Genomic DNA, 11,431 nt, shown 5'->3' with positions numbered 1-11,431 from the left:
AATAGGATGACAGTTGTTCCTGCTGTGGTGGAATACGATGACAGTTGTTCCTGCTGTGGTGGAAGTTGGCTGTGACAGTTGTTCCTGCTGTGGTGGAATCGGGTGACAGTTGTTCCTGCTGTGGTGGAATCGGGTGACAGGTTCCCATGACAGTTGTTCCTGCTGTGGTGGGAATAGGATGACAGTTGTTCCTGCTGTTCCTGGTTGTAATAGGATGACAGTTGTTCCTGCTGTGGTGGACAGTTGTTCCTGGTGGTGGAATACAGACAGTTGTTCCTGCTGTGGTGGAATACAGATGACAGTTGTTCCTGCTGTGGTGGAATTTGTTCCCATGTGGTGACAGTTGTTCCTTGTTCCTGCTGGTGGAATAGGATGACAGGTTCCTGCTGAATAGGATGACAGTTGTTCCTGCTGTGGTGGAATTGTTCCTGCTGTGGTGGAATACGATGACAGTTGTTCCTGCTGTGGTGGAATTGGGTGACAGTTGTTCCTGCTGTGGTGGAATAGGGTGACAGTTGTTCCTGCTGTGGTGGAATTGGGTGACAGTTGTTCCTGCTGTGGTGGAATAGGATGACAGTTGTTCCCATGTGGTGGAATAGGGCGACAGTTGTTCCTGCTGTGGTTGTAATAGGATGATAGTTGTTCCCATGTGGTGGAATTGGGTGACAGTTGTTCCTGTTGTGGTGGAATAGGATGACAGTTGTTCCTGCTGTGGTGGAATAGGATGACAGTTGTTCCCATGTGGTGGAATAGGGTGACAGTTGTTCCTGCTGTGGTGTAATACGATGACAGTTGTTCCTGCTGTGGTGGAATAGGGTGACAGTTGTTCCTGCTGTGGTGGAATAGGGTGACAGTTGTTCCTGCTGTGGTGGAATAGGGTGACAGTTGTTCCTGCTGTGGTGGAATACGATGACAGTTGTTCCTGCTGTGGTGTAATACGATGACAGTTGTTCCTGCTGTGGTGGAATAGGGTGACAGTTGTTCCTGCTGTGGTGGAATAGGGTGACAGTTGTTCCCATGTGGTGGAATAGGGTGACAGTTGTTCCCATGTGGTGGAATAGGGTGACAGTTGTTCCCATGTGGTGGAATAGGGTGACAGTTGTTCCCACTGTGGTGGAATAGGGTGACAGTTGTTCCCATGTGGTGGAATAGGGTGACAGTTGTTCCCATGTGGTGGAATAGGGCGACAGTTGTTCCCATGTGGTGGAATAGGATGACAGTTGTTCCTGCTGTGGTGGAATAGGGTGACAGTTGTTCCTGCTGTGGTGGAATACGATGACAGTTGTTCCTGCTGTGGTGGAATAGGGTGACAGTTGTTCCCACTGTGGTGGAATAGGGTGACAGTTGTTCCCATGTGGTGGAATAGGGTGACAGTTGTTCCTGCTGTGGTGGAATAGGGTGACAGTTGTTCCCATGTGGTGGAATAGGATGACAGTTGTTCCTGCTGTGGTGGAATAGGGTGACAGTTGTTCCTGCAGTTGTTCCTGCTGTGGTGGAATACGATGACAGTTGTTCCTGCTGTGGTGGAATAAGATGACAGTTGTCCCTAGATGATCCATTATATAGAGAGGTCGAGTCACATTCTGTTTTGTCTTATTCAAAGACAATACATTAAAGGTCCCAAGATGTTATTAACTTCCTCAGAATTGGCTGTTATCTTTCTGTGTGTTTGGGGCGATATACAGTCTCTGATATCCGTTATCTCCTTTTTCTCTCCAGCAGACTGCTACCATGGTCCTTCTCCTGGTGGGGGACTGAGAGGAGGAGGCGGTGGTTCAGACGAGGCCATCCGCTCCATCCTAGAACAAGCTCGACGAGAGATGGAGGCCCAACAAGCTGCTGTGGAACCCATCCTCAAAGCCTCCTCTTCCTCTTTCTCCTCTCCCTCCCAGAGGGATCTACTGGTCTCCCATCTGGCTGCCTCCTTCCCTACCCCTCGGACTCTCTCCATGAAGAAACCCCCCGCCGCCCTCCCAGTCTCCTCCTCCTCGCCGTTTACAGTCCTGGACTTCAGCTCTAGTGTGAAGAGGAGGACAGAGGAGCGTCCGTGCAGGACGGCATGGCTGCTGGCGTGCCGGTGTTGGGTCGGAGCTCTGAGGGTCTGCCCGGCCTGCAGGGTGGTGGTGGGCAACATGAACCCAGACCCCGCGGAGATAAAGGGGAGAGGAGAACCACACCCAGGAGGACTCTAAAGAGGTGAGTAACACCCTCAGCGGCCGGGGAAGTGGTCTCACAGCCGTTAGATCACAACCTGTCTCTGAAGTTATCGATCGGGTTTGGGTCCCCAATACAAGTCAGAATATACGTAACCTTAATTAAACCTTTAGTTTAATGTATTATATTATTATTATTATTATTATTATATGTGTGTGTACGCTTGTGGTCTCTCTGTATCTGTTTAGCCATTCCATAACATGAATGAGTGACTGATGTTTTGTGTGTGTGTCTGTGTCTCTGTCTGTGTGTGTCTGTCTGTGTGTGTGTTCGTGTGTGTGTGTGTCTCTGTCTGTGTGTGTCTGTGTGTGTGTCTGTGTCTGTGGCTCTGTGTGTGTGTGCTCTGTCTGTGTGTGTGTGTGTGTGTGTGTGTGTGTGTGTGTGTGTGTGTGTGTGTGTGTGTGTGTGTGTGTGTGTGTGTGTGTGTGTGTGTGTGTGTGTGTGTGTGTGTGTGTGTGTGTGTGTGTGTGTGTGTTAGGCTCTAGGAAGTATGTGTGACGCAACGTCTCGTCGTAAACCCTGGAGCAAGATGACTTCCAGAGGCCTGCGTATGCAGCTGTGGTTGAACTGTGACCTGGGTCAGAACACACACATCGAGCCTGCTCACAACCAAGGTAATGGACTGTGTGTACCGTGTATTGACATCAACAAAAAACACAATTAAGACCCACCTCAATTTACAGTCGACTGCTGAGCTGTAAATGATCACAGTTAACCTGTCGACTCATAACAGCCCTGGGGGTCAGCCGGTCACCCCTCCCTCCTGCATAGCGTGTCTCTCTCCAAGTTTACTTAGTTTCACCCTCCTTGACTGCTCCATTCCAGCCTTCTGCAAAACAGAACAGAGACAGAGGGGATTGTGGGGAAGGGACAGAGGGGATTGTGGGGAAGGGACAGAGGGGATTATTGGGAAGGGACAGAGGGGATTATGAGGAAGGGACAGAGGGGATTATGAGGAAGGGACAGAGGGGATTATGGGGAAGGACAGAGGGAGTATGGGGAAGGGACAGAGGGGATTATGGGGAAGGGACAGAGGGGATTATGGGGAAGGGACAGAGGGGATTATGGGGAAGTGACAGATGGGATTATGGGGAAGGGACAGAGGGGATTATGGGGAAGGGACAGAGGGGATTATGAGGAAGGGACAGAGGGGATTATGGTGAAGGGACAGAGGGATTATGAGGAAGGGACAGAGGGGATTATGAGGAAGGGACAGAGGGGATTATGAGGAAGGGACAGAGGGGATTATGAGGAAGGGACAGAGGGGATTATGAGGAAGGGACAGAGGGGATTATGGGGAAGGGACAGAGGGGAGTATGGGGAAGGGACAGAGGGGAGTATGGGGAAGGGACAGAGGGATTATGAGGAAGGGACAGAGGGATTATGAGGAAGGGACAGAGGGATTATGGGGAAGGGACAGAGGGGATTATGAGGAAGGGACAGAGGGGATTATGAGGAAGGGACAGAGGGGATTATGAGGAAGGACAGAGGGATTATGGGGAAGGGACAGAGGGAGTATGGGGAAGGGACAGAGGGGATTATGGGGAAGGGACAGAGGGGATTATGGGGAAGGGACAGAGGGGATTATGGGAAGTGACAGATGGGATTATGGGGAAGGGACAGAGGGGATTATGGGGAAGGGACAGAGGGGATTATGAGGAAGGGACAGAGGGGATTATGGTGAAGGGACAGAGGGATTATGGGGAAGGGACAGAGGGGATTATGGGGAAGGGACAGAGGGATTATGGGGAAGGGACAGAGGGGATTATGGGGAAGGGACAGAGGGGATTATGGGGAAGGGACAGAGGGGATTATGGGGAAGGGACAGAGGGGGAGTATGGGGAAGGGACAGAGGGGATTATGGGGAAGGACAGAGGGGATTATGGGGAAGGGACAGAGGGGATTATGGGGAAGTGACAGATGGGATTATGGGGAAGGGACAGAGGGGATTATGGGGAAGGGACAGAGGGGATTATGAGGAAGGGACAGAGGGGATTATGGTGAAGGGACAGAGGGGATTATGGGGAAGGGACAGAGGGGATTATGGGGAAGGGACAGAGGGGATTATGGGGAAGGGACAGAGGGGATTATGGGGAAGGGACAGAGGGGATTATGGGGAAGGACAGAGGGGATTATGGGGAAGGGACAGAGGGGATTATGGGAAGGGACAGAGGGGATTATGGGGAAGGGACAGAGGGATTATGGGGAAGGGACAGAGGGGATTATGAGGAAGGGACAGAGGGGATTATGGTGAAGGGACAGAGGGGATTATGGGGAAGGGACAGAGGGGATTATGGGGAAGGGACAGAGGGATTATGGGGAAGGGACAGAGGGGATTATGGGAAGGGACAGAGGGGATTATGGGGAAGGGACAGAGGGGATTATGGGGAAGGACAGAGGGGATTATGGGGAAGGACAGAGGGGATTATGAGGAAGGGACAGAGGGGATTATGGTGAAGGGACAGAGGGATTATGGGGAAGGGACAGAGGGGATTATGGGGAAGGGACAGAGGGGATTATGGGGAAGGGACAGAGGGGATTATGGGGAAGGGACAGAGGGGATTATGGGGAAGGGACAGAGGGATTGAGGGGAAGGGACAGAGGGGATTATGGGGAAGGGACAGAGGGGATTATGGGGAAGGGACAGAGGATTATGGGGAAGGGACAGAGGGGATTATGAGGAAGGGACAGAGGGATTATGGTGAAGGGACAGAGGGGATTATGGTGAAGGGACAGAGGGGATTATGGTGAAGGGACAGAGGGGATTATGGGGAAGGGACAGAGGGGATTATGGGGAAGGGACAGAGGGGATTATGGGGAAGGGACAGAGGGGATTGTGGGGAAGGGACAGAGGGGATTGTGGGGAAGGGACAGAGGGGATTATGGGGAAGGGACAGAGGGGATTATGGGGAAGGGACAGAGGGGATTATGGGGGAAGGGACAGAGGGGATTATGGGGAAGGACACAGGGGATTATGGGGAAGGGACAGAGGGGATTGTGGGGAAGGACAGAGGGGATTATGGGGAAGGGACAGAGGGGATTATGGGGAAGGGACAGAGGGGATTATGAGGAAGGGACAGAGGGGATTATGGGGAAGGGACAGAGGGGATTATGGGGAAGGGACAGAGGGGATTGAGGGGAAGGGACAGAGGGGATTATGGGGAAGGGACAGAGGGGATTATGGGGAGGGACAGAGGGGATTGAGGGGAAGGGACAGAGGGGATTATGGGAAGGGACAGAGGGGATTATGGGGAAGGGACAGAGGGGATTATGGGGGAAGGGACAGAGGGGATTATGAGGAAGGGACAGAGGGATTATGGTGAAGGGACAGAGGGGATTATGGGGAAGGGACAGAGGGGATTATGGGGAAGGGACAGAGGGGATTATGGGAGGGGAGAGATGCCAAATACCTAGATTATCCAGGAGATTCATCCGTATTGTTATAACCTACTGTTATAACCTATTGTTATAACCTACAGAGTTGTCTCTCTCAGACCTGCAAAACAGTGAGCGTGTTGATGAGCTAGAGGTTCTTCTTCTGACACGGCTCGTTGACTGCAGTGTGATCCCTTTCAATATATACATTTAAACATTATTTTAAAACAATTTAAATACAGTATATGGAAATGTTGTGGGACTATAGTAGATGAAGAATCAATATTTTTTTAGATGGAGTATTTATCGGGTCATTATGTTAGTATATTATGTATGTTTGTAATGGTGTGTTTTAAATGTGAAAGTGTGTTTTTATATTACAAATTGTATTTGAATGTTTAAGGACTCTTGGAAGATGAGTCCAAATGGAGACTAAAAGAGATCCTAATAAAATCTAGTAATCCTTTGATGATTCAAAGGACTGGCACTACACCTCATTCCACTATTCAGCTCAGCATCAAACCGTTGAAAAGTACTAGGTCGTTTGGGTCTCCAGAACCAGAATAAAGAACCACTTAAGTCCGTCTAACCTACTGTACTGTTTGCTCCTGCCTACACTGTGTTTCCATTCTCCTCCAGCAGAGGGCACTCCCAGCCAGACCTCAGCCAGCTGCAGCCCTGCCCCAGAGTCCCCACTGAGCTCTGCTGAGGAGTCATCCTACGGTTTAGGGGGACCGGGACCCTCTTGCCTCCCAGGCCCCATCTCTGGATCCCCATATGGGGGAGCCCTCAGGGGGGAGTCCCAGCCTGGCACGCCCCTCCTCGGCCCCATCACAGGCCTCAGCATCCAGGAGACGATAGCCATGTCTCCTGAGCTGGACACATACGTCCTCACCAAGAAGGTCAAGGAGGTGCTGACTGATAACAACCTTGGTGAGACTCAGACTTAGTATTGTTCTTTCAGTCTCTTATCTGTCTTCTCCTTCCTCTTCTCGTCCTTATTCTTTCTCTCTTACCTATTTTCCTTCTTTGTCTTTTTTCTATTTTCCTTCTTTGTCGTTCACTCTTAAGCCCGCCACCCCCAGTTTAAACCCGTCGCCCCTAGTTTAAGCCCGTCGCCCCTAGTTTTAGCCCGTCGCCCCTAGTTTTAGCCCGTCGCCCCTAGTTTTAGCCCGTCGCCCCTAGTTTAAGCCCGTCGCCCCCAGTTTAAGCCCGTCGCCCCTAGTTTAAGCCCGTCGCCCCCAGTTTAAGCCCGTCGCCCCCAGTTTAAGCCCGTCGCCCCTAGTTTAAGCCCGTCGCCCCTAGTTTAAGCCCGTCGCCCCCTAGTTTAAGCCCGTCACCCCCAGTTTAAGCCCGTCGCCCCCAGTTTAAGCCCGTCGCCCCCTAGTTTAAGCCCGTCGCCCCTAGTTTAAGCCCGTCGCCCCCTAGTTTAAGCCCCGTCACCCCCAGTTTAAGCCCTTTGCCCTGAGTTTAAGGCCGTCGCCCCCAGTTTAAGCCCGTCCCCCCCTAGTTTAAGCCCGTCGCCCCCCTAGTTTAAGCCCGTCACCCCCAGTTTAAGCCCTTTGCCCTGAGTTTAAGGCCGTCGCCCCCAGTTTAAGCCCGTCGCCCCCAGTTTAAGCCCGTCCTCCCCCCTAGTTTAAGCCCGTCGCCCCCAGTTTAAGCCCGTCGTCCCCAGTTTAAGCCCGTCGTCGCCCCCTAGTTTAAGCCCGTCGCCCCTAGTTTAAGCCCGTCGCCCCCACTAGTTTAAGCCCGTCTCCCCAGATTAAGCCCGTCGCCCCCAGATTAAGCCCGTCGCCCCCAGATTAAGCCCGTCGCCCCAGATTAAGCCTGTCGCCCCCAGTTTAAGCCCGTCGCCCCTAGTTTAAACCCGTCGCCCCTAGTTTAAGCCCGTCGCCCCTAGTTTAAGCACGTCGCCCCTAGTTTAAGCCCATCGCCCCAGTTTAAGCCCGTCGCCCCCTAGTTTCAGCCCGTCGCCCCCAGTTTAAACCCGTCCTCCCCCCTAGTTTAAGCCCATCGCCCCCAGTTTAAGCCCGTCGCCCTAGTTTAAACCCGTCGCCCCTAGTTTAAACCCGTCGCCCCTAGTTTAACCCCGTCGCCCCTAGTTTAACCCTGTCGCCCCCTAGTTTAAGCCCGTCGCCCCCAGTTTAAGCCCGTCGCCCCTAGTTTAAGCCCGTCGCCCCCTAGTTTAAGCCCGTCTCCCCCAGATTAAGCCCGTCGCCCCCAGATTAAGCCCGTCGCCCCCAGATTAAGCCCGTCGCCCCCAGTTTAAGCCCGCCGCCCCCAGTTTAAACCCATCTCCCCTAGTTTAAGCCCGTCGCCCCTAGTTTAAGCCCGTCGCCCCAAGTTTCACCCTATCATATTTTTTCCTTTCGATTATTAGATAATGTAAAGATTCATCAAGTTTCTCCAAATACAAGCTTGGATAGTCCGTTCAGACCTCCAGCCTGACCCCTGTCTCTCTACTCTCTCTCCTCAGGGCAGCGTCTGTTTGGGGAGAGTATCCTGGGTCTGACCCAGGGCTCGGTGTCTGATCTGCTGGCTCGGCCTAAGCCCTGGCAAAAGCTCAGTCTGAAGGGACGTGAGCCATTCGTCCGCATGCAGTTCTGGCTGCAGGACCCACAGAAAGTGGAGAAACTGATGGACATGAAACGCCTGGAGAAGAAAGGTAATGATCACTCTCTTTTGCATTCTGTGTCTCTCACACACAGACCAAACACACCCTCGGTGATGTCAGGACCCATTTATTGACAATTACACGCTTTATTGGATGGGACATCAGGTGGCCCTCCAGGGGCCCACTGACAGTTATCATCTTCATCATCATCAATAATCATCATCATCGGTGATTACTATAATGTCTCCTCCCCCTGCTTCCTGCTTCCTCTCCTTACTGCACTGATCCATTAATCTACTTCTTCCTGGTTCCAATCACCTGCTGCTTCCTGGTTCCATTCACTTGCTGCTTCCTGGTTCCATTCACCTGCTGCTTCCTGGTTCCAGTCACCCCCTGCTTCCTGGTTCCAGTCACCCCCTGCTTCCTGGTTCCATTCACCCGCTGCTTCCTGGTTCCATTTATCCACTGCTTCCTGGTTCCATTCACCCGTTGCTTCCTGATTCCATTCACCTGCTGCTTCCTGGTTCCAGTCACCCCCTGCTTCCTGGTTCCATTTATCCACTGCTTCCTGGTTCCATTCACCCGCTGCTTCCTGATTCCATTCACCTGCTGCTTCCTGGTTCCATTCACCCGCTGCTTCCTGGTTCCATTTATCCACTGCTTCCTGGTTCCATTCACCCGCTGCTTCCTGGTTCCATTTATCCACTGCTTCCTGGTTCCATTCACCCGCTGCTTCCTGATTCCATTCACCTGCTGCTTCCTGGTTCCATTCACCCGCTGCTTCCTGATTCCATTCACCTGCTGCTTCCTGGTTCCAGTCACCCCCCTGCTTCCTGGTTCCATTCACCTGCTGCTTCCTGGTTCCATTCACCTGCTGCTTCCTTGTTGCATTCACCTGCTGCTTCCTGGTTCCATTCACCTGCTGCTTCCTGGTTCCATTCACCTGCTGCTTCCTTGTTCCATTTATCCCCTGCTTCCTGGTTACATTTATCCCCTGCTTCCTGGTTCCAGTCACTCCCTACTTCCTGGTTCCAGTCACTCGCTGCTTCCTGGTTCCATTCATCTACTGCTTCCTGGTTCCATTCATCTACTGCTTCCTGGTTCCATTCTCCTGCCGCTTCCTGGTTCCATTCACCCGCTGCTTCCTGGTTCCAGTCACCTGCTGCTTCCTGGTTCCATTCATCTACTGCTTCCTGGTTCCAGTCACCTGCTGCTTCCTGGTTTAATTTATCCCTCGCTTCCTGATTTCATTAAGCCCCTACTTCCTGGTTTCATTCATCCTCTGATTCCTGGTTTCCCTATCGTTTCTCCTTCCCTTGACGTTGCATCCATGAAGTGAACACATAGCAGTTCTACTTCCATAATAACTAAGGGTGTTGACTAAACTTCTCTGCTATCTTCCACTTATCAGGGTAGCATAAACATCAGGGTAAGATTGACATCAGGGTAGGATAGACATCAGGGTAGGATAGACATCAGGGTAAGATAGACATCAGGGTAGGATAGACATCAGGGTAAGATTGACATCAGGGTAGGATAGACATCATCACACGGTTCCTGTCCCAGCCATAGACATCAGGGTAGGATAGACATCAGGGCAGGATAGGCATCAGGTAAAGATTGACATCAGGATAGGATAGACATCAGGATAAGATAGACATCAACACACGGTTCCTGTCCCAGCCATAGACATCAGGGTAGGATGACATCAGGATAAGATTGATATCAGGGCAGGATAGACATCAGGGTAGGATAGACATCAGGGTAGGATAGACATCATCCCACGGTTCCTGTCCCAGCCATAGACATCAGGGTAGGATAGACATCAGGGCATGATAGACATCAGGGTAAGATTGACATCAGGGTAGGATAGACATCAGGGTAGGATAGACATCATCACACGATTCCTGTCCCAGCCATAGACATCAGGGTAAGATAGACATCAGGGTAGGATAGACATCAGGGTAAGAATCAGGATAGGATAGTCATCAGGGCAGGATAGACATCAGGGCAGGATAGACATCAGGGCAGGATAGACATCAGGGCAGGATAAATCAGGGTAGGATATACATCAGGGCAGGATAGACATCAGGGCAGGATAGACATCAGGGCAGGATAAATCAGGGCAGGATAGACATCAGGGCAGGATAGACATCAGGGTTAGATAGACATCAGGGCAGGATAGACATCAGGGCAGGATACATCAGGGCAGGATAGACATCAGGGCAGGATAGACATCAGGGCAGGATAAATCAGGGCAGGATAAATCAGGGCAGGATAGACATCAGGGCAGGATAGACATCAGGGCAGGATAAATCAGGGTAGGATAGACATCAGGGTAGGATAGACATCATCACACGGTTCCTGTCCCAGCCATAGACATCAGGGCAGGATAGACATCAGGGCAGGATAGACATCAGGGCAGGATAAATCAGGGCAGGATAGACATCAGGGCAGGATAGACATCAGGGCAGGATAAATCAGGGTAGGATAGACATCATCACACGGTCCCTGTCCCAGCCATAGACATCAGGGCAGGATAGAGATCAGGGCAGGATAGACATCAGGGCAAGATAGACATCAGGGCAGGATAAATCAGGGTAGGATAGACATCATCACACGGTTCCTGTCCCAGCCTGTACTGTAGATAGCTATGGTAGAAAGGACAAAAGAGGAAAAGTCATGACATCAGCTGTTTACAAAACATAGTTTGCTTTGACAAACGGAGCTGGCCCGGCTTCCCCAACTCTCTCTGTTAGTGACCCACTGACCTCTCACACTGAGCATGCCCACAGCAGGCCCGGCTTCCCCAACTCTCTCTGCTAGTGACCCCCTGACCCCTCACACTGAGCATGCCCACAGCAGGCCCAGCTTCCCCAACTCTCTCTGCTAGTGACCCCCTGACCCCTCACACCGAGCATGCCCACAGCAGGCCCGGCTTCCCCAACTCTCTCTGTTAGTGACCCCCTGACCCCTCACACTGAGCATGCCCACAGCAGGCCCGGCTTCCCCCAACTCTCTCTGCTAGTGACCCCCTGACCCCTCACACTGAGCATGCCCACAGCAGGCCCGGCTTCCCCAGTTCTCTCTGTTAGTGACCCCCTGACCCCTCACACCGAGCATGCCCACAGCAGGCCTGGAGGTGAGCGTCTACACCATATGTCACAGAAGGTTTAGAATAGAGCAGTCGGGGCCAGGCCAATAGCAGAGCTGGGAGGAAAGGCAGAC

General features: G+C 52.1%; 1 protein-coding gene across 1 annotated transcript in view; it reads left to right on the top strand.

The window, feature by feature from the left end:
* LOC127906145 (homeobox protein cut-like 1) overlaps window positions 1–11,431 on the top strand; it is a 133,372-nt gene that overhangs the window by 119,180 nt on the left and 2,761 nt on the right. The window contains 4 exon segments of the mRNA XM_052519889.1: window positions 1,720–2,123; window positions 2,693–2,828; window positions 6,229–6,522; window positions 8,066–8,254. Of these exon segments, the coding sequence (XP_052375849.1) occupies window positions 1,720–2,123; window positions 2,693–2,828; window positions 6,229–6,522; window positions 8,066–8,254 (1,023 nt within the window).

The sequence above is a fragment of the Oncorhynchus keta genome, chromosome 1 (genome assembly GCF_023373465.1).
Source record: "Oncorhynchus keta strain PuntledgeMale-10-30-2019 chromosome 1, Oket_V2, whole genome shotgun sequence".
In the NCBI taxonomy this organism is placed as follows: domain Eukaryota; kingdom Metazoa; phylum Chordata; class Actinopteri; order Salmoniformes; family Salmonidae; genus Oncorhynchus; species Oncorhynchus keta.
This window is presented reverse-complemented; position numbering and strand designations above follow the sequence as displayed.